The 24,463-nt window shown below is 44.3% G+C and overlaps 1 protein-coding gene across 1 annotated transcript in view; it reads right to left on the reverse strand.

The window, feature by feature from the left end:
• Window positions 1-24,463, reverse strand: part of LOC139394389 (insulin-like growth factor 1 receptor) — a 109,117-nt gene that overhangs the window by 53,288 nt on the left and 31,366 nt on the right. The window contains exons 5-7 of the mRNA XM_071142443.1: window positions 16,796-16,932; window positions 13,426-13,570; window positions 6,196-6,404 (exon numbers count right to left, since the gene is read on the reverse strand). Of these exons, the coding sequence (XP_070998544.1) occupies window positions 6,196-6,404; window positions 13,426-13,570; window positions 16,796-16,932 (491 nt within the window). The remainder of the gene's footprint in view (window positions 1-6,195; window positions 6,405-13,425; window positions 13,571-16,795; window positions 16,933-24,463) is intronic.

The following is a 24,463-nucleotide window of genomic DNA, read 5'->3' on the forward strand; positions in this document are numbered from 1 at the left end:
AGCTCAGTGAGGTTGGATGGAGAGCATTTGTGAACAGCAGTTTTCAGTTCTTTCCACAGATTCTCGATTGGATTCAGGTCTAGACTTTGACTTGGCCATTCTAACACCTGGATATGTTTATTTTTGAACCATTCCATTGTAGATTTTGCTTTATGTTTTGGATCATTGTCTTGTTGGAAGACAAATCTCCGTCCCAGTCTCAGGTCTTTTGCAGACTCCATCAGGTTTTCTTCCAGAATGGTCCTGTATTTGGCTCCATCCATCTTCCCATCAATTTTAACCATCTTCCCTGTCCCTGCTGAAGAAAAGCAGGCCCAAACCATGATGCTGCCACCACCATGTTTGACAGTGGGGATGGTGTGTTCAGGGTGATGAGCTGTGTTGCTTTTACGCCAAAACATAACGTCTTGCATTGTTGCCAAAAAGTTCAATTTTGGTTTCATCTGACCAGAGCACCTTCTTCCACATGTTTGGTGTGTCTCCCAGGTGGCTTGTGGAAAACTTTAAACAACACTTTTTATGGATATCTTTAAGAAATGTCTTTCTTCTTGCCACTCTTCCATAAAGGCCAGATTTGTGCAATATACGACTGATTGTTGTTCTATGGACAGAGTCTCCCACCTCAGCTGTAGATCTCTGCAGTTCATCCAGAGTGATCATGGGCCTCTTGGCTGCATCTCTGATCAGTCTTCTCCTTGTATGAGCTGAAAGTTTAGAGGGACGGCCAGGTCTTGGTAGATTTGCAGTGGTCTGATACTCCTTCCATTTCAATATTATCGCTTGCACAGTGCTCCTTGGGATGTTTAAAGCTTGGGAAATCTTTTTGTATCCAAATCCGGCTATAAACTTCTTCACAACAGTATCTCGGACCTGCCTGGTGTGTTCCTTGTTCTTCATGATGCTCTCTGCGCTTTTGACGGACCTCTGAGACTATCACAGTGCAGGTGCATTTATACGGAGACTGATCCACCTGTGATTACACACAGGTGGATTGTATTTATCATCATTAGTCATTTAGGTCAACATTGGATCATTCAGAGATCCTCACTGAACTTCTGGAGAGAGTTTGCTGCACTGAAAGTAAAGGGGCTGAATAATTTTGCACGCCCAATTTTTCAGTTTTTGATTTGTTAAAAAAGTTTGAAATATCCAATAAATGTCGTTCCACTTCACGATTGTGTCCCACTTGTGATTACACACAGGTGGATTGTATTTATCATCATTAGTCATTTAGGTCAACATTGGATCATTCAGAGATCCTCACTGAACTTCTGGAGAGAGTTTGCTGCACTGAAAGTAAAGGGGCTGAATAATTTTGCACGCCCAATTTTTCAGTTTTTGATTTGTTAAAAAAGTTTGAAATATCCAATAAATGTCGTTCCACTTCACGATTGTGTCCCACTTGTTGTTTATTCTTCACAAAAAAATATAAAACTGTATCTTCATGTTTGAAGCCTGAAATGTGGCAAAAGGTCGCAAAGTTCAAGGGGGCCGAATACTTTCGCAAGGCACTGTAGGTGGTGTGATGGTGTGGGGATGCTTTGCCAGTGACACTGATTTAGTTAGAATAAACCAGCATGGCTACCACAGCATTCTGCAGCGATATGCCATCCCATCTGGTTTGCGCTTAGTGGGACTATCATTTGTTTTTCAACAGGACAATGACCCAACACACCTTCAGGCTGTGTAAGGGATATTTGACCAAGAAGGAGAGTGATGGAGTGCTGCATCAGATGACCTGGCCTCCACAATCACCTGACCTCAACCCAATTGATATGGTTTGGGATTAGTTGGACCACCGAGTGAAGGAAAAAAAGCCAACAAGCTCTATAGTCTAGTATAGTATAATATAAAGTATTGTATCATAGAGCTGTTTAATATAAAGTTTCATAGAGCTGTATAGTATAATATATTGCAGCTGTATAGTCTAGTATAGTATAATATAAAGTATTGTATCATAGAGCTGTTTAATATAAAGTTTCATAGAGCTGTATAGTATAATATATTGCAGCTGTATAGTCTAGTATAGTATATTATAAAGTATTGTATCATAGAGCTGTTTAATATAAAGTATAGTATTATAGAGCTGTATTGTGTAGTACAGTATAATATAAAGTACAGGATCATAGAGATATATAGTATAGTATATTATAAAGTAAAGTATCATAGAGCTGTTTAATATAAAGTTTCATAGAGCTGTACAGCATAATATATTGCAGCTGTATAGTCTAGTATAGTATAATATAAAGTATTGTATCATAGAGCTGTTTAATATAAAGTTTCATAGAGCTGTATAGTATAATATCAAGTATAATATATTGCAGCTGTATAGTCTAGTATAGTATAAAGTAAAGTATCAGAGCTGTATGCTACAGTATAATATAAAGTATAATATCAGAGCAGTATAGTATAATATAAAGTATAGTATCATAGAGCTGTTTAATATAAAGTATAGTATCATAGAGCTGTATATTAAATTATAGTATAAAGTAAAGTATCAGAGCTGTAGATTATAGTATAAAGTATAGTATCATAGAGCTGTATAGTATAGAGCTGTTAAATATAACGTATGGTATCATAGAGCTGTTAAATATAAAGTATAGTATAATAGAGCTGTATAGTACAGTATAGATTAATATAAAGTAAAATATCATAGAGCTGTATAGTACAGTATAATATCATAGAGCTGTACAGTATAATATCATAGAGCTGTATAGTATAATATCATAGAGCTGTACAGTATAATATCATAGAGCTGTATAGTACAGTATAATATCATAGAGCTGTACAGTATAATATCATAGAGCTGTACAGTATAGTATAATATCATAGAGCTGTACAGTATAGTATAATATCATAGAGCTGTACAGTATAATATCATAGAGCCGTACAGTACAGTATAATAGCATAGAGCTGTACAGTACAGTAAAATATCATAGAGCCGTACAGTACAGTAAAATATCATAGAGCTGTACAGTACAGTATAATAGCATAGAGCTGTACAGTACAGTATAATATCATAGAGCTGTACAGTATAATATCATAGAGCTGTACAGTACAGTATAATATCATAGAGCCGTACAGTACAGTATAATAGCATAGAGCTGTACAGTACAGTATAATATCATAGAGCTGTACAGTATAGTATAATATCATAGAGCTGTACAGTATAATATCATAGAGCTGTACAGTATAGTATAATATCATAGAGCTGTACAGTATAATATCATAGAGCTGTACAGTACAGTATAATATCATAGAGCTGTATAGTACAGTATAATATCATAGAGCTGTACAGTATAGTATAATATCATAGAGCCGTACAGTATAATATCATAGAGCCGTACAGTACAATATCAGAGCTGTATAGTACAGTATAATATCATAGAGCTGTATAGTACAGTATAATATCATAGAGCCGTATAGTACAGTATAATATCATAGAGCCGTATAGTACAGTATATTATCATAGAGCCGTATAGTACAGTATAATATCATAGAGCTGTATAGTACAGTATAATATCATAGAGCTGTATAGTACAGTATAATATCATAGAGCCGTACAGTATAATATCATAGAGCTGTATAGTACAGTATAATATCATAGAGCAGTATAGTACAGTATAATATCATAGAGCTGTACAGTATAATATCATAGAGCTGTACAGTACAGTATAATATCATAGAGCTGTACAGTATAATATCATAGAGCTGTATAGTACAATATCATAGAGCTGTACAGTATAATATCATAGAGCTGTACAATATCATAGAGCTGTACAGTATAATATCATAGAGCTGTATAATATCATAGAGCTGTACAGTACAGTATAATATCATAGAGCTGTACAGTATAATATCATAGAGCTGTATAGTACAGTATAATATCATAGAGCTGTACAGTATAATATCATAGAGCTGTATAGTACAGTATAATATCAGAGCCGTACAGTATATTATCAGAGCTGTAAAGTACAGTATAATATCAGAGCTGTACAGTATAATATCATAGAGCTGTACAGTATAATATCATAGAGCTGTACAGTATAATATCATAGAGCTGTATAGTACAGTATAATATCATAGAGCTGTACAGTATAATATCATAGAGCCGTATAGTACAGTATAATATCATAGAGCCATATAGTACAGTATAATATCATAGAGCCGTATAGTACAGTATAATATCATAGAGCTGTATAGTACAGTATAATATCATAGAGCTGTATAGTACAGTATAATATCATAGAGCTGTATAGTACAGTATAATATCATAGAGCTGTACAGTATAATATCATAGAGCTGTATAGTACAGTATAATATCATAGAGCTGTATAGTACAGTATAATAGCATAGAGCTGTATAGTACAGTACAATATCATAGAGCTGTACAGTATAATATCATAGAGCTGTACAGTATAATATCATAGAGCTGTATAGTACAATATCATAGAGCTGTACAGTATAATATCATAGAGCTGTACAGTACAGTATAATATCATAGAGCTGTATAGTACAGTATAATATCATAGAGCTGTATAGTACAGTATAATATCATAGAGCTGTATAGTACAGTATAATATCATAGAGCTGTATAGTACAGTATAATATCATAGAGCTGTATAGTACAGTATAATATCAGAGCCGTACAGTACAGTATAATATCATAGAACTGTACAGTACAGTATAATATCATAGAGCTGTATAGTACAGTATAATATCATAGAGCTGTATAGTACAGTATAATATCATAGAGATGTATAGTACAGTATAATATCAGAGCCGTACAGTATATTATCAGAGCTGTATAGTACAGTATAATATCAGAGCTGTACAGTATAATATCATAGAGCTGTACAGTATAATATCATAGAGCTGTACAGTATAATATCATAGAGCTGTACAGTATAATATCATAGAGCTGTATAGTACAGTATAATATCATAGAGCTGTACAGTATAATATCATAGAGCCGTATAGTACAGTATAATATCATAGAGCCGTATAGTACAGTATATTATCATAGAGCCGTATAGTACAGTATAATATCATAGAGCCGTATAGTACAGTATATTATCATAGAGCTGTATAGTACAGTATAATATCATAGAGCTGTATAGTACAGTATAATATCATAGAGCTGTATAGTACAGTATAATATCAGAGCCATACAGTATAATATCATAGAGCTGTATAGTACAGTATAATATCAGAGCTGTACAGTATAATATCATAGAGCTGTACAGTATAATATCATAGAGCTGTACAGTATAATATCATAGAGATGTACAGTATAATATCATAGAGCTGTATAGTACAGTATAATATCATAGAGCTGTACAGTATAATATCATAGAGCCGTATAGTACAGTATAATATCATAGAGCCGTATAGTACAGTATATTATCATAGAGCCGTATAGTACAGTATAATATCATAGAGCTGTATAGTACAGTATAATATCATAGAGCTGTATAGTACAGTATAATATCATAGAGCAGTACAGTATAATATCATAGAGCAGTACAGTATAATATCATAGAGCTGTACAGTATAATATCATAGAGCTGTATAGTACAGTATAATATCATAGAGCTGTACAGTATAATATCATAGAGCCGTATAGTACAGTATGATATCATAGAGCTGTATAGTACAGTATATTATCATAGAGCCGTATAGTACAGTATAATATCATAGAGCTGTATAGTACAGTATAATAGCATAGAGCTGTATAGTACAGTATAATATCATAGAGCTGTACAGTATAATATCATAGAGCTGTACAGTATAATAGCATAGAGCTGTATAGTACAGTATAATATCATAGAGCTGTATAGTACAGTATAATAGCATAGAGCTGTATAGTACAGTATAATATCATAGAGCTGTATAGTACAGTATAATATCATAGAGCTGTATAGTACAGTATAATAGCATAGAGCTTTATAGTACAGTATAATAGCATAGAGCTGTACAGTACAGTATAATAGCATAGAGCTGTACAGTACAGTATAATAGCATAGAGCTGTACAGTATAATATCATAGAGCTGTACAGTATAATATCATAGAGCTGTATAGTACAGTATAATATCATAGAGCTGTACAGTACAGTATAATATCATAGAGCTGTACAGTACAGTATAATATCATAGAGCTGTATAGTACAGTATAATATAAATAAAGTATCGTACAGCTTGCTCGGTCTCCGTTGTTCCTGAAGTCGTCCTCCTCAAACTTCTCTGTGATGCCCGTCCTCTGCCACATCTTCCGGATCTCCGACATGCAGAGTTTAGGGTTGGATCGGAAGAACAGTTTCCCGGCCCGGATGGTCAGGTTGTGCTGGGTCCAATCCCACAAGAACTGGAGGTGCTGATTGTCTACTGCATGGAAAGCATACATGCTGAGGGGATTGAGGGGGCGGAGAGGAGGAACAGAGAAGAGAGGAGAGAGAGGTGGGGAGGGAGAGAGAGGAGAGAGAGGTGGGGAGGGAGAGAGAGGAGGGGAGGGAGAGGTGTGGAGGGAGAGAGAGGAGAGAGAGGTGGGGAGGGAGAGAGAGGAGAGAAGAGGGAGAGAGAGGAGAGAAGAGGGAGAGAGGTGGGGAGGGAGAGAGAGGAGAGAAGAGGGAGAGAGAGGAGAGAGAGGTGGGGAGGGAGAGAGAGGAGAGAGAGGTGGGGAGGGAGAGGTGTGGAGGGAGAGAGAGGAGAGAGAGGTGGGGAGGGAGAGAGAGGAGAGAAGAGGGAGAGAGGTGGGGAGGGAGAGAGAGGAGAGAAGAGGGAGAGAGAGGAGAGAAGAGGGAGAGAGGTGGGGAGGGAGAGAGAGGAGAGAAGAGGGAGAGAGGTGGGGAGGGAGAGAGAGGAGAGAAGAGGGAGAGAGGTGGGGAGGGAGAGAGAGGAGAGAGGACAGAGAGAGGTGGGGAGGGAGAGAGAGGTGGGGAGGAAGAGAGGTGGGGAGGAAGAGAGAGGTGGGGAGGAAGAGAGAGGGGGAGGAAGAGAGAGGGGGAGGAAGAGAGAGGTGGGGAGGGAGAGAGAGGTGGGGAGGGAGAGAGAGGTGGGGAGGGAGAGAGAGGTGGGGAGGAAGAGAGGTGGGGAGGAAGAGAGAGGTGGAGAGGAAGAGAGAGGGGGAGGAAGAGAGAGGTGGGGAGGGAGAGAGAGGTTGGGAGGGAGAAAGAGAGAGGAGAGAGGTGGGGAGGGAGAGAGGTAGAGAGATGGGGAGGAAGAGAGAGAGAGAGGTGGGGAGGTAGAGGGAGGTAGAGAGAGGTGGAGGTGGGGAGGGAGAGAGAGGTGGGGAGGTAGAGAGAGAGAGAGGTAGAGGAAGGAGAGATGGGGAGGGAGTAGGGAGGAGAAAGAACAGGGAGTCACCAACAGTAAACAGAAATATCCTGATGGTCCCCACCACACTAACCCTGCAGTCTGATGGTCTCCACCACACTAACCCTGCAGTTTGATGGTCCCCACCACACTAACCCTGCAGTCTGATGGTCCCCACCACACTAACCCTGCAGTCTGATGGTCCCCACCACACTAACCCTGCAGTCTGATGGTCCCCACCACACTAACCCTGCAGTCTGATGGTCCCCACCACACTAACCCTGCAGTCTGATGGTCCCCACCACACTAACCCTGCAGTCTAATGGTCCCCACCACACTAACCCTGCAGTCTGATGGCCCCCACCACACTAACCCTCAGTCTGATGGTCCCCACCACACTAACCCTGCAGTCTGATGGCCCCCACCACACTAACCCTGCAGTCTGACGGTCCCCACCACACTAACCCTGCAGTCTGATGGTCTCCACCACACTAACCCTGCAGTCTGATGGTCTCCACCACACTAACCCTGCAGTCTGATGGTCTCCACCACACTAACCCTGCAGTCTGATGGTCTCCACCACACTAACCCTGCAGTCTGATGGTCTCCACCACACTAACCCTGCAGTCTGATGGTCCCCACCACACTAACCCTGCAGTCTGATGGCCCCCACCACACTAACCCTACAGTCTGATGGTCCCCGCCACACTAACCCTGCAGTCTGATGGTCCCCGCCACACTAACCCTGCAGTCTGATGGTCTCCACCACACTAACCCTGCAGTCTGATGGTCTCCACCACACTAACCCTCAGTCTGCTTTCACCCTTTGTGATTAGATGATTATTATAATATTACTGCATCCTGCCTGTCCAGACCAGTACCAGAGGAGATGGACAGATTTTAACAGGGCCAAACGGAGAGAAGACAGAGAAAATGAGAGAGGAGAAGGGGCAGATTTTAACAGGGCCAAACGGAGAGAAGACAGAGAAAATGAGAGAGGAGATGGACAGATTTTAACAGGGCCAAACGGAGAGAAGACAGAGAAAATGAGAGAGGAGAGGGGCAGATTTTAACAGGGCCAAACGGAGAGAAGACAGAGAAAATGAGAGAGGAGAGGGGCAGATTTTAACAAGGCCAAATGGAGAGAAGACAGAGAAAATGAGAGAGGAGAGGGGCAGATTTTAACAGGGCCAAACAGAGAGAAGACAGAGAAAATGAGAGGCAGATTTTAACAGGGCCAAATGGAGAGAAGACAGAGAAAATGAGAGAGGTTAGGGGCAGATTTTAACAGGGCTAAACAGAGAGAAGACAGAGAAAATGAGAGAGGAGAGGGGCAGATTTTAACAGGGCCAAACGGAGAGAAGACAGAGAAAATGAGGAGAGGGGCAGATTTTAACAGGGCCAAACGGAGAGAAGACAAAAAATGAGAGAGGAGAGGGTCAGTAGAACAACACAACTTTAACCACTTTAGTTCCGTGAGGACTCAGGAATGGCAGGAATGCAGTGAGCCTTGGAGCAGATAACTTTCTAATCAGAGAGAGAGAGACAAGGCCGAGGGGAAGTGGAGAGGGGGAGGACGGGTGAGGAGAGGTGGGGGTTTAGGCCAAGACCCTCTCGTGACTTCGGATGCCATTTTTGAAAACGTTCCGATCGCTCCGTGAGGTTGAGGTGGCCCATTAGCGAGAGCAACGAAGGAGCAGACAAAGCAAGGTCATACTATCTAGGCCTGCCCTGGCAGATCCATCTCATCCAAACCACCACAACACATGTTGCTGCTGTGGTTTACAGTTGAATCAGAGGCAATATTACGACAGCAACAACGTATTTATTTATTTTACAAGTTGAGAACACATTCTACCTGGGGAATAGTTACAGGGGAGAGGAGGGGGATGAATGAACCAATTGGAAGCTGGGGATGATTAGGTGACTTATATTATGAGAGCCAGATTGAGCATTTAGCCAGAATACCGGGATTAACACCCCTACTATTACAATAAGTGCCATGGGATCTTTAGTGACCACAGAGTCAAGACACCCGTCTAACATCCCATCCGAAAGATGGCAACCCTACACAGGGCAATGTCCCCAATCACTGCCCTGGGGCATTGGGAAAGAGTGCCTCCTACTGGCCCTCCAACATCACTTCCAGCAGCATCTGGTCTCCCATCCAGGGACTGACCAGGACCAACCCTGCTGAGCTTCAGAAGCAAGCCAGCAGTGGTATGCAGGGTGGTATGCTGCTGCCTAACATAGTGGGATGCAGGGTGGTATGCTGCTGCCTAACACAGTGGGATGCAGGGTGGTATGCTGCTGCCTAACAGTAGGATGCAGGGTGGTATGCTGCTGCCTAACATAGTGGGATGCAGGGTGGTATGCTGCTGCCTAACATAGTGGGATAAAGGGTGGTATGCTGCTGCCTAACAGTGGGGTGCAGGGTGGTATGCTGCTGCCTAACATAGTGGGATGCAGGGTGGTATGCTGCTGCCTAACATAGTGGGATAAAGGGTGGTAGGCTGCTGCCTAACATAGTGGGATGCAGGGTGGTATGCTGCTGCCTAACAGTAGGATGCAGGGTGGTCTGCTGCTGCCTAACATAGTGGGATGCAGGGTGGTATGCTGCTGCCTAACAGTGGGGTGCAGGGTGGTATGCTGCTGCCTAACAGTGGGGTGCAGGGTGGTATGCTGCTGCCTAACATAGTGGGATGCAGGGTGGTATGCTGCTGTCTAACATAGTGGGATGCAGGGTGGTATGCTGCTGCCTAACAGTGGGATGCAGGGTGGTATGCTGCTGCCTAACAGTGGGATGCAGGGTGGTAAAATGCAGATGTATTAAACACCTGACAGGATCTTTTAATGTGTATGACTGAGCCATTGTTAATGAAACTCTCAGACAACAGCAGAGGACAGTGTTTTTTATGTAGGTGAAAGGGAATACTGTTTCGGTCCACACCAACCCTATAGCTCCATATTGTGATAGAATAGCCATGCAGAGACAGTTGTAATACGGACAACCTACGCAGAGGAACCTCTCCTAGCATTCCCCTACAAACACCACTCAATACGCTACCTGATTACCATGGCAACGCTCAACGCCACATCGACGGAGAGAGAGAGAGTGAAAGAGGAAATTCCTCAAAACAAACCATTAAAAGATGAAAAGGCAAAAGAACCAAGCAGATAAGCTGACAGTAGAGGGGCGAGGAGCTGGTCCTGATCCTGCTTTACAAAGCTGACAGAATGTAGAGGGGTGGGGAGCTGGTCCTGATCCTCCTTTACAAAGCTGACAGAATGTAGAGGGGTGGGGAGCTGGTCCTGATCCTCCTTTACAAAGCTGACAGAATGTAGAGGGGTGGGGAGCTGGTCCTGATCCTCCTTTACAAAGCTGACAGTAGAGGGGTGGGGAGCTGGTCCTGATCCTCCTTTACAAAGCTGACAGAATGTAGAGGGGTGGGGAGCTGGTCCTGATCCTCCTTTACAAAGCTGACAGAATGTAGAGGGGTGGGGAGCTGGTCCTGATCCTCCTTTACAAAGCTGACAGTAGAGGGGTGGGGAGCTGGTCCTGATCCTCCTTTACAAAGCTGACTGAATGTAGAGGGGTGGGGAGCTGGTCCTGATCCTCCTTTACAAAGCTGACAGAATGTAGAGGGGTGGGGAGCTGGTCCTGATCCTCCTTTACAAAGCTGACAGAATGTAGAGGGGCGAGGAGCTGGTCCTGATCCTCCTTTACAAAGCTGACAGAATGTAGAGGGGTGGGGAGCTGGTCCTGATCCTCCTTTACAAAGCTGACAGAATGTAGAGGGGTGGGGAGCTGGTCCTGATCCTCCTTTACGAAGCTGACAGAATGTAGAGGGGTGGGGAGCTGGTCCTGATCCTCCTTTACAAAGCTGACAGTAGAGGGGTTGGGAGCTGGTCCTGATCCTCCTTTACAAAGCTGACAGAATGTAGAGGGGTGGGGAGCTGGTCCTGATCCTCCTTTACAAAGCTGACAGAATGTAGAGGGGCGAGGAGCTGGTCCTGATCCTCCTTTACAAAGCTGACAGAATGTAGAGGGGTGGGGAGCTGGTCCTGATCCTCCTTTACAAAGCTGACAGAATGTAGAGGGGTGGGGAGCTGGTCCTGATCCTCCTTTACAAAGCTGACAGAATGTAGAGGGGTGGGGAGCTGGTCCTGATCCTCCTTTACAAAGCTGACAGTAGAGGGGTGGGGAGCTGGTCCTGATCCTCCTTTACAAAGCTGACAGAATGTAGAGGGGTGGGGAGCTGGTCCTGATCCTCCTTTACAAAGCTGACAGAATGTAGAGGGGCGAGGAGCTGGTCCTGATCCTCCTTTACAAAGCTGACAGAATGTAGAGGGGTGGGGAGCTGGTCCTGATCCTCCTTTACAAAGCTGACAGAATGTAGAGGGGTGGGGAGCTGGTCCTGATCCTCCTTTACAAAGCTGACAGAATGTAGAGGGGTGGGGAGCTGGTCCTGATCCTCCTTTACAAAGCTGACAGTAGAGGGGTGGGGAGCTGGTCCTGATCCTCCTTTACAAAGCTGACAGAATGTAGAGGGGTGGGGAGCTGGTCCTGATCCTCCTTTACAAAGCTGACAGCTGGTCCTGATCCTCCTTTACAAAGCTGACAGAATGTAGAGGGGCGAGGAGCTGGTCCTGATCCTCCTTTACAAAGCTGACAGAATGTAGAGGGGTGGGGAGCTGGTCCTGATCCTCCTTTACAAAGCTGACAGAATGTAGAGGGGCGAGGAGCTGGTCCTGATCCTCCTTTACAAAGCTGACAGTAGAGGGGTGGGGAGCTGGTCCTGATCCTCCTTTACAAAGCTGACAGAATGTAGAGGGGTGGGGAGCTGGTCCTGATCCTCCTTTACAAAGCTGACAGAATGTAGAGGGGCGAGGAGCTGGTCCTGATCCTCCTTTACAAAGCTGACAGAATGTAGAGGGGTGGGGAGCTGGTCCTGATCCTCCTTTACAAAGCTGACAGAATGTAGAGGGGTGGGGAGCTGGTCCTGATCCTCCTTTACAAAGCTGACAGAATGTAGAGGGGCGAGGAGCTGGTCCTGATCCTCCTTTACAAAGCTGACAGAATGTAGAGGGGTGGGGAGCTGGTCCTGATCCTCCTTTACAAAGCTGACAGAATGTAGAGGGGTGGGGAGCTGGTCCTGATCCTCCTTTACAAAGCTGACAGAATGTAGGGGGGTGGGGAGCTGGTCCTGATCCTCCTTTACAAAGCTGACAGAATGTAGAGGGGTGGGGAGCTGGTCCTGATCCTCCTTTACAAAGCTGACAGAATGTAGAGGGGTGGGGAGCTGGTCCTGATCCTCCTTTACAAAGCTGACAGAATGTAGAGGGGTGGGGAGCTGGTCCTCCTTTACAAAGCTGACAGAATGTAGAGGGGTGGGGAGCTGGTCTTCCTTTACAAAGCTGCCAGAATGTAGAGGGGTGGGGAGCTGGTCCTGGTCCTCCTTTACAAAGCTGACAGAATGTAGAGGGGTGGGGAGCTGGTCCTGATCCTCCTTTACAAAGCTGACAGAATGTAGAGGGGTGGGGAGCTGATCCTGATCCTCCTTTACAAAGCTGACAGAATGTAGAGGGGTGGGGACAGGAACTAATGGGGCAACAGGAACTAATGGGGATCCATAATAAACCCCAGGAAGAGTAGCTGCTGCCTTGGCAACAGGAACTAATGGGGATCCATAATAAACCCCAGGAAGAGTAGCTGCTGCCTTGGCAGGAACTAATGGGGATCCATAATAAACCCCAGGAAGAGTAGCTGCTGCCTTGGCAGGAACTAATGGGGATCCATAATAAACCCCAGGAAGAGTAGCTGCTGCCTTGGCAACAGGAACTAATGGGGATCCATAATAAACCCCAGGAAGAGTAGCTGCTGCCTTGACAGGAACTAATGGGGATCCATAATAAACCCCAGGAAGAGGAGGAAGAGGAGGAGGAGGAGGGAGGGGGTGGTGGTAGAAGTAGCGGTATTAGTAGTAGTAGTAGTAGTAGTAGTAGTGGTAGTAGTAGCAGTAGTAGTAGTAGCAGTAGTAGTAGTAGTAGTAGCTGGGGGAACGATGATGAGGATGAAGATGAATGAGGATCCATAATAATGTGGTAACATACTCGTCCATCAGATCCTCTCCATTGATGTAGCGGAGGCTCTTGAGGAAGGACAGGGAGCCCAGCGTCTGAGAGTGTCTGATTCTCACGTAGCCAGTCACTGTCTGGATCAATCCCATGAAACTCTCCAGCTCAGACACTATGTTCTCTAGAGGAGGGGAGGAGAGGAGTTAGGTTAGGATTGTTGCCTGTCACTGTTCTCTAGAGGAGGAGACAGAGAAAGGAGTTTGGATCGTTGCCTCTCACTGTTCTCTAGAGGAGGAGAGGAGACAGAGACAGGAGTTTGGAATGTTGCCTCTCACTGTTCTCTAGAGGAGGAGACAGAGAAAGGAGTTAGGATCGTTGCCTCTCACTGTTCTCTAGAGGAGGAGACAGAGACAGGAGTTTGGATCGTTGCCTCTCACTGTTCTCTAGAGGAGGAGACAGAGAAAGGAGTTTGGATCGTTGCCTCTCACTGTTCTCTAGAGGAGGAGACAGAAAGGAGTTAGGATCGTTGCCTCTCACTGTTCTCTAGAGGAGGAGACAGAGAAAGGAGTTAGGATCGTTGCCTCTCACTGTTCCCTAGGATAACAGGTAGTGATATATAACTGTACTATAACAGGTAGTGATATACAGTGCCTTGCGAAAGTATTCGGCCCCCTTGAACTTTGCGACCTTTTGCCACATTTCAGGCTTCAAACATAAAGATATAAAACTGTATTTTTTCAACAACAAGTGGGACACAATCATGAAGTGGAACGACATTTATTGGATATTTCAAACTTTTTTAACAAATCAAAAACTGAAAAATTGGGCGTGCAAAATGATTCAGCCCCCTTAAGTTAATACTTTGTAGCGCCACCTTTTGCTGCGATTACAGCTGTAAGTCGCTTGGGGTATGTCTCTATCAGTTTTGCACATCGAGAGACTGACATTTTTTCCCATTCCTCCTTGCAAAACAGCTCGAACTCAGTGAGGTTGGATGGAGAGCATTTGTGAACAGCAGTTTTCAGTTCATTCCACAGATTCAAGTCTGGACTTTGACTTGGCCATTCTAACACCTGGATATGTTTATTTTTTAACCATTCCATTGTAGATTTTGCTTTATGTTTTGGATCATTGTCTTGTTGGAAGACAAATCTCCGTCCCACTCTCAGGTCTTTTGCAGACTACATCAGGTTTTCTTCCAGAATGGTCCTGTATTTGGCTCCATCCATCTTCCCATCAATTTTAACCATCTTCCCTGTACCTGCTGAAGAAAAGCAGGCCCAAACCATGATGCTGCCACCACCATGTTTGACAGTGGGGATGGTGTGTTCAGCTGTGTTGCTTTTACGCCAAACATAACGTTTTGCATTGTTGCCAAAAAGTTCAATTTTGGTTTCATCTGACCAGAGCACCTTCTTCCACATGTTTGGTGTGTCTCCCAGGTGGCTTGTGGCAAACTTTAAACAACACTTTTTATGGATATCTTTAAGAAATGGCTTTCTTCTTGCCACTCTTCCATAAAGGCCAGATTTGTGCAATATACGACTGATTGTTGTCCTATGGACAGAGTCTCCCACCTCAGCTGTAGATCTCTGCAGTTCATCCAGAGTGATCATGGGCCTCTTGGCTGCATCTCTGATCAGTCTTCTCCTTGTATGAGCTGAACGTTTAGAGGGACGGCCAGGTCTTGGTAGATTTGCAGTGGTCTGATACTCCTTCCATTTCAATATTATCGCTTGCACAGTGCTCCTTGGGATGTTTAAAGTTTGGGAAATCTTTTTGTATCCAAATCCGGCTTTAAACTTCTTCACAACAGTATCTTGGACCTGCCTGGTGTGTTCCTTGTTCTTCATGATGCTCTCTGCGCTTTTAACGGACCTCTGAGACTATCACAGTGCAGGTGCATTTATACGGAGACTTGATTACACACAGGTGGATTGTATTTATCATCATTAGTCATTTAGGTCAACATTGGATCATTCAGAGATCCTCACTGAACTTCTGGAGAGAGTTTGCTGCACTGAAAGTAAAGGGGCTGAATAATTTTGCACGCCCAATTTTTCAGTTTTTGATTTGTTAACCTCTTGGATCTCTAGGGGCGCTATTTCATTTTTGGATAAAAAACGTTCCCGTTTTAAGCGCAATATTTTGTCACGAAAAGATGCTCCACTATGCATATTATTGACCGTTTTGGAAAGAAAACACTCTGAAGTTTCAGAATCTGCAAAGATATTGTCTGTAAGTGCCCCAGAACTCATTCTACAGGTGAAACCAAGATGATACGTCAACCAGGAAATGAGCAGAATCTCTGAAGCTCTGTTTTCCATTGTCTCCTTATATGGCTGTGATTGCGCAAGGAATGAGCCTACACTTTCTGTCGTTTCCCCAAGGTGTTTGCAGCATTGTGACGTATTTGTAGGCATATCATTGGAAGATTGACCATAAGAGACTACATTTTCCAAGTGTCCGCCTGGTGTCCCTGCGTCGAAATTGGAGCGCAAAGCCAGGTCCAATTATTTTTCCATTTGAGAGCAAGGAGAAACCAGGCTTCCACGAAGGATATATCATCGAAGAGATATGTGGAAAAACACCTTGAGGATTGATTCTAAACCACGTTTGCCATGTTTCAGTCGATATTATGGAGTTAATTTGGAAAAAAGTTCGCGTTTTGAGGGCTGAATTTTCGTTTTTTTTTTTTTTTTTTGGTAGCCAAATGTGATGTACAAAACGGAGCTATTTCTAATACACAAAGAATCTTTTTGGAAAAACTGAGCATCTGCTATCTAACTGAGAGTCTCCTCATTGAAAACATCAGAAGTTCTTCAAAGGTAAGTTATTTTATTTGAAGGCTTTACTTGTTTTTGTGATAGTTGCCTGCTAAATGCTAATGCTAACGCTAAATGCTACGCTAGCTAGCTACTGTTACACAAATGATTGTTTTCCTATGGTTGAAAAGCATATTTTGAAAATCTGAGATGACAGTGTTGTTAACAAAAGGCTAAGCTTGAGAGATAGCATATTTATTTCATTTCATTTGCGATTTTCATGAATAGTTAACGTTGCGTTATGGTAATGAGCTTAGGTCTATAAATAGAATCCCGGATCCGGGTTTGGTCGTCGCAACAGGTTAAAAAAGTTTGAAATATCCAATAAATGTCGTTCCACTTCATGATTGTGTCCCACTTGTTGTTGATTCTTCACAAAAAAATACAGTTTTATATCTTTATGTTTGAAGCCTGAAATGTGGCAAAAGGTCGCAAAGTTCAAGGGGGCCGAATACTTTCGCAAGGCACTGTATAACTGTACTATAACAGGTAGTGATATATAACTGTACTATAACAGGTAGTGATATATAACTGTACTATAACAGGCAGTGATATATAACTGTACTATAACAAGTACTTACGTCCTCTACGGATGTTGATTTGTAGGTTGCCCTTGACGACGGTACATCCCTTCAGAGACTGGGCCGCGTCCACGGAGTCAATGACCTTCTCATCACAGATCTTATCACATAGCCCGTCACACGCACTGCAGAACATACTGGAGATGGGGCAGAGTGGGAGAGGAACAGTCAGACAGACATAAAACATACTATACTGAACAAAAATATAAACGCAAACAACCATTTCAAATATTCTACTGAGTTACAGGTCATAAGGAAATCAGTGTAATAAATTCATTAGGTCCTAATCTATGGATTTCACAGGACTGGGAATACAGATATTCATCTGTTGGGCAAAGAGAACTGTTTAAAACAGATAGGGGTGTGGATCCGAAAACATGTCAGTATCTGGTGTGACCACCGTTTGCCTCGTGCAGCGCGACACATCTCCTTGACAGAGTTAAAAAAATATATATATATTTCACCTTTATTTAACCAGGTAGGCTAGTTGAGAACAAGTTCTCATTTACAACTGCGACCTGGCCAAGATAAAGCATAGCAATTCGACACCTACAACAACACAGAGTTACACATGGAATAAACAAAACATACAGTCAATAATACAGTAGAACAAAAGAAAACAAAAAGTCTATATACAGTGAGGGCAAATTAGGTAAGATAAGGAAATAAATAGGCCATGGTGGCGAAGTAATTACAATATAGCAATTAAACACTGGAATGGTAGATCGGCAGAAGATGAATGTGCAGGTAGAGATACTGGGGTGCAAAGGAGCAAAATAAAAAAATAAAAAAATACCAGTATGGGGATGAGGTAGGTAGATAGATGGGCTGTTTACAGATGGGCTATGAACAGGTGCAGTGATCTGTGAGCTGCTCTGACAGCTGGTGCTTAAAGCTAGTGAGAGAGATATGAGTCTCCAGCTTCACAGATTTTTGCAATTCGTTCCAGTCATGGGCAGCAGAGAACTGGAAGGAAAGACGACCAAAGGAGGAATTGGCTTTGGGGGTGACTAGTGAGATATATACCTGCTGGAGCTCGTGCTACGAGTGGGTGCTGCTATGGTGACCAGTGATCTGAAATAAGGTAGAGATTTACCTAGCAGAGACTTATAGATGACCAGTAGCCAGTGGGTTTGGCGACGAGTATGAAGCGAGGGCCAACCAACGAGAGCGTACAGGTCGCAATGGTGGGTAGTGTATAGGGCTTTGGTGACAAAACGGATGGCACTGTGATAGACTGCATCCAGTTTGTTGAGTAGTGTTGGAGGCTATTTTATAGATGACATCGCCAAAGTCGAGGATTGGTAGGATGGTCAGTTTTACGAGGGTATGTTTGGCAGCATGAGTTGATCAGGATCTCGTCGTGGTATCTCTGCGCATTCAATTTACCCATACCATAACCCCACCGCCACCATGGGGCACTATGTTCACATCAGCAAACTGCTCGCCCACACCTTGTCTGCCATCTGCCCGGTACAGTTCCAACCGGGATTCATCCCGGAAGAGCACACGTCTCCAGCGTGCCAGTGGCCATCGAAGGTGAGCATTTGCCCACTGAAGTCGGTTACGGCGACGAATACACCGACGAATACTCCATCCGCTGTGCCTTCAACCGGCCTCCGTCGGAGCAGACGCTCCTACTAGCCCCGGGATACTAACCTTAAACGCTGTGTCACCCGCGTGCTAGCGTAGTGGCGGCTTCCCTGTTCCATCTACTGCTGCCCCCTGGACACTAGGATCACTTGGCTACATAGCTGATGCCTGCTGGACTGTCCATTAATCACGGTACTCCATTCTGTTTATTTATGTTTTGTCTGTCGGTCCCAGACGCGAACTCAGGCTCTGTGTGTAGTTAATTCGACCCTCTCTGCCTAGTCATCGCCATTTTATCTGCTGTTGTTGTGCTAGCTGATTAGCTGTTGTTGTCTCACCTGTTGTTTTAGCTAGCTCTCCCAATCAACACCTGCGATTACTGTATGCCTCGCTGTATGTCTCTCTCAAATGTCACAACACTTCTGCGAGCAGGCCTTTCTAATCGACCTGGCCCAGGTATCCTGGAGGGATATTGACCTCATCCCATCAGTTGAGGATGGCTGGTCATTCTTTAAAAGTAACTTCCTCACCATCTTAGATAAGCATGTTCCGTTCAAAAAATGCAGAACTAAGAACAGATATAGCCCTTGGTTCACTCCAGACCGGACTGCCCTCGACCAGCACAAAAACATACTGTGGCGGACTGCAATAGCATCGAATAGTCCCCGCGATATGCAACGCGATCTAACTCCAAAAAGTTCTGGGAGAACAAGAGCACCTCCTCCCAGCTGCCCACTGCAGGTAACACGGTCACCACCGATAAATCCATGATAATCGAAAACTTCAACAAGCATTTCTCAACGGCTGGCCATGCCTTCTTCCTGGCTACTCCAACCTCGGCCAACAGCCCCCCCCCCCCGCAGCTACTTGTCCAAGCCTCCCCAGCTTCTCCTTTACCCAAATCCAGATAGCAGATGTTCTGAAAGAGCTGCAAAACCTGGACCCATACAAATCAGCTGGGCTTGACAATCTGGACCCTCTATTTCTGAAACTATCCGCCGGCATTGTCGCAACCCCTATTACCAGCCTGTTCAACTTCTCTTTCGTATCGTCTGAGATCCCCAAGGATTGGAATGCTGCCGCGGTCATCCCCCTCTTCAAAGGGGGAGACACCCTGGACCCAAACTGTTACAGACCTATATCTATCCTGCCCTGCCTATCTAAGGTCTTCGAAAGCCAAGTGAACAAACAGATCACTGACCATCTCGAATCCCACCGTACCTTCTCCGCTGTGCAATCTGGTTTCCGAGCCGGTCACAGGTGCACCTCAGCCACGCTCAAGGTACTAAACGATATCATAACCGCCATCGATAAAAGACAGTACTGTGCAGCCGTCTTCATCGACCTGGCTAAGGCTTTCGACTCTGTCAATCACCATATTCTTATCGGCAGACTCAGTAGCCTCGGTGTTTCTAATGACTGCCTTGCCTGGTTCACCATCTACTTTGCAGACAGAGTTCAGTGTGTCAAATCGGAGGGCATGTTGTCCGGTCCTCTGGCAGTCACTATGGGGGTGCCACAGGGTTAAATTCTCGGGCCGACTCTTTTCTCTGTATATATCCTTCCTGTTTGGCCCTGTCCGGGGGTGTCCTCGGATGGGACCACAGTGTCTCCTGACCCCTCCTGTCTCAGCCTCCAGTATTTATGCTGCAGTAGTTTATGTGTCGGGGGGCTAGGGTCAGTTTGTTATATCTGGAGTACTTCTCCTGTCCTATTCGGTGTCCTGTGTGAATTTAAGTGTGCTCTCTCTAATTCTCTCTTTCTCTCTCTCGGAGGACCTGAGCCCTAGGACCATGCCTCAGGACTACCTGACATGATGACTCCTTGCTGTCCCCAGTCCACCTGGCCGTGCTGCTGCTCCAGTTTCAACTGTTCTGCCTTATTATTATTGGACCATGCTGGTCATTTATGAACATTTGAACATCTTGGCCATGTTCTGTTATAATCTCCGCACGGCACAGCCAGAAGAGGACTGGCCACCCCACATAGCCTGGTTCCTCTCTAGGTTTCTTCCTAGGTTTTGGCCTTTCTAGGGAGTTTTTCCAAGCCACCGTGCTTCTACACCTGCATTGCTTGCTGTTTGGGGTTTTAGGCTGGGTTTCTGTACAGCACTTTGAGATATCAGCTGATGTACGAAGGGCTATATAAAATAAATTTGATTTGATGTTGCTCTTGCTGCGGGCGATTCCCTGATCCACCTCTACGCAGACGACACCATTCTGTATACTTCTGGCCCTTCCTTGGACACTGTGCTATCTAACCTCCAAACAAGCTACAATGCCATACAACACTCCTTCCGTGGCCTCCAACTGCTCTTAAACGCTAGTAAAACCAAATGCATGCTTTTCAACCGTTTGCTGCCTGCACGCCCGACTAGCATCACCACCCTGGATGGTTCCGACCTAGAATATGTGGAGGTCTATAAGTACCTAGGTGTCTGGCTAGACTGTAAACTCTCCTTCCAGACTCATATCAAACATCTAAAATCAAATCTAGAGTCGGCTTTCTATTTCGCAACAAATCCTCTTTCACTCACACCGCCAAACTTACCCTAGTAAAATTGACTATCCTACCGATCCTCGACTTCGGCGATGTCATCTACAAAATAGCTTCCAATACTCTACTCAGCAAACTGGATGCAGTTTATCACAGTGCCATCCGTTTTGTTACAAAAGCACCTTATACCACCCACCAGTGCGACTTGTATGCTCTAGTCGTCTGGCCCTCGCTACATATTCGTTGCCAGACCCACTGGCTCCAGGTCATCTACAAGTCCATGCTAGGTAAAGCTCCGCCTTATCTCAGTTCACTGGTCACGATGGCAACACCTATCCGTAGCACGCGCTCCAGCAGGTGTATCTCACTGATCATCCCTAAAGCCAACGCCTCATTTGGCCGCCTTTCCTTCCAGTTCTCTGCTGAAGTTGGAGACCTTTATCACCCTCACCAACTTTAAACATCTGCTATCTGAGCAGCTAGCCGATCGCTGCAGCTGTACATAGTCCATCTGTAAATAGCCCACCCAATTTACCTACCTCATCCCCATACTGTTTTTATTTATTTACTTTTCTGCTCTTTTGCACACCAGTATCTCTACTTGCACATGACCATCTGATCATTTATCACTCCAGTGTTAATCTGCTAAATTGTAATTATTCGCCTACCTCCTCATGCCTTTTGCACACAATGTATATAGACTCTCTTTTTTTCCTACTGTGTTATTGACTTGTTTATTGTTTACTCCATGTGTAACTGTGTTGTTGTCTTTTCACACTGCTATGCTTTATCTTGGCCAGGTCGCAGTTGCAAATGAGAACTTGTTCTCAACTAGCCTCCCTGGTTAAATAAAGGTGAAATAAAAAATAAAAAAATAAAAATGTTCTGAGCAATACTAAAGTGACAAATAGTCCTACAAACTAAAACTTCTTACCTGGGAATATTGAAGACTCATGTTAAAAGGAACCACCAGCTTTCATATGTTCTCATGTTCTGAGCAAGGAACTTAAACGTTAGCTTTCTTACATGGCACATATTGCACTTTTACATTCTTCTCCAACACTTTGTTTTTGCATTATTTAAACCAAATTGAACATGTTTCATTATTTATGTGTGGCTAAATTGATGTTATTGATGTATTATTTTAAGTTAAAATAAGTGTTCATTCAGTAGTGCTGTAATTGTCATTATTACAAATTAAAATCATTAAATTAAATTAAAAAAAAATATTTATTTAAAAAAAAAAATTATTATTATTATTAATATATATATATTTTTTTTATCGGTATCGGCTTTTTTAGGGTCCTACAATAATCGGCATCGGCGTTGAAAAATCATAATCAGTCGACCTCTAGCTAGCACAGACTGGAATATGTCCCGGGATTCTTCCAATGGCATGGAGTACCCCATATAGGTCACTGGCTTCATCAGTACATACAGCAACCAGAAGCCATGGATTACAGGCAACATCCACACTGAGCTAGAGGATAGAGCTGCCGCTTTCAAGGAACGGGACACTAATCTGAATGCTTATAAGAAATCCCGCTATGCCCTCCGACAAACCATCAAACAGGCAAAGCGTCAACACAGGACTAAGATCAAATCGCACTACACAGGCTCCGATGTGGCAGGGCTTGCAAACTATTACTGACTACAAAGGGAAGCCCAGCCGCAAGCTCCCCAGTAACACAAGCCTACCAGACGAACTAACTTACTTCTATGCTCGCGTCGAGGCAAGCAACACTGAAGAATGCATGAGAGCGTCAGCTGTTCCGGACGACTGTGTGATCACTCTCTCCATAGCCAATGTGAGTAAGACCTTTAAAACAGGGCAACATTCACAAGGCCGCAGGGCCAGACAGATTACCAGGACGTGTACTCCGAGCATGCGTTGACCAACTGGCAAGTGTCTTCACGGACATTTTCAACCTCTCCCTGTCGGAGACAGTAACCAACATGTTTCAAGCAGACCACCATAGTCCCTGTGCCCAAGAACACCAAGGTAACCTGTCTGTAGCCATAAAGTGCTTCAAAGGCTGGTCATGGCTCACATCAACACAATTGTCCCAGAAAACCTAGACACACACCAATTTGCATACCACCCCAACAGATCCACAGATGATGCAATCTCTATTGCACTCCACACTGCCTTTCCCACCTGGGCAAAAGGAACACCTACGTGAGAATGATATTCATTGACCACAGCTCAGCGTTCAACACCATAGTGCCCTCAAAGCACATCACCAAGCTAAGGACCCTGGGACTAAACACCTCCCTCTGCAACTGGATCAAAACAAATGGACTTCCTGACGGGCCGCCCCCAGGTGGTGAGGGTCGCACCCAGGTGGTAAGGGTAGGTAACAACACATCTGCCACACTGATCCTCAACACTGGGGCCCCTCAGGGGTGCGTGCTCAGACCCCTCCTGTACTCCCTGTTCACCCATGATTGAGTGGCCAGGCATGACTCCAACACCATCATTAAGTTTGCTGACGACACAACAGTGGTAGGCCTGATCACCGACTACAACGAAACAGCATATAGGGAGGAGGTCAGAGACCTGGCAGTGTGGTGCCAGGACAACAACCTCTCCCTCAACGTGATCAAGACAAAAGGAGACGATTGTGGACGACAGGAAAACGAGGACAGAGCAAACCCCCATTCTCATCGACGGGGCTGTAGTGGAGCAGGTTGAGAGCTTTAAGCTCCTTGCTGTCCACATCACCAATAACCTATCATGGTCCAAACATACCAAGACAGTAGTGAAGAAGGTAAGACAAAACCTATTCCCACTCAGGAGACTGAAAAGACTTAGCATTGGTACTCAGATCCTTAAAAGGTTCTACAGCTGCACCATCAAGAGCATCCTGACTGGTTGCATCACCGCCTGGTATGGCAACGGCGCGGCCTCCGACCGCAAGGCACTACAGAAGGTAGTGCGTACGGAACAGTACATCACTGGGGCCAAGCTTCCTGTCATCCAGGACCTCTATACCAGGCGGTGTCAGAGGAAGGCCCAAAAAATTGCCAAAAACTCCAGTCACCCAAGACAGACTGTTCTTTCTGCTGCCGCACGGCAAGCAGTACTAGGTCCACGAGGCTTCTAAACACCTTCCACCCCCAGCCATAAGACTCCTGAACGTCTAATCATATGGTTACCCGGACTATTTGCATTGCCCCCCCCCGCCCCCACCACAATTCTCACCCTGCTGCTACTCTGTTTATTATCTATGCATAGTCACTTTAACTCTACCTACATGTACATATTACCTCAACCTGTGCCCCCGCACATTGACTCTATACCCCCTGTATATAGCCTCGCTACTGTTATTTTATTGGTGCTTTTTAATTGTTATTTTTCATTTCTTTTTTTAATTCAGATTATTTTAGTAAATACTTTAACACTTATTTTTCTTAAAACTGCATTTTTTTAAGGGCTTGTAAGTAAGCATTTAACTGTCATGTCTACACCTGTTGAACTCGGCGCATGTGACAAATAACATTTGATTTGATGAGCAGCACAACACAACACATGTATCGTCTAAGGACTCAGACTAAGGAGTTGATCCCACAGGTCTG

The sequence above is a fragment of the Oncorhynchus clarkii genome, unplaced genomic scaffold (assembly GCF_045791955.1).
Source record: "Oncorhynchus clarkii lewisi isolate Uvic-CL-2024 unplaced genomic scaffold, UVic_Ocla_1.0 unplaced_contig_2050_pilon_pilon, whole genome shotgun sequence".
Lineage (NCBI taxonomy): Eukaryota > Metazoa > Chordata > Actinopteri > Salmoniformes > Salmonidae > Oncorhynchus > Oncorhynchus clarkii.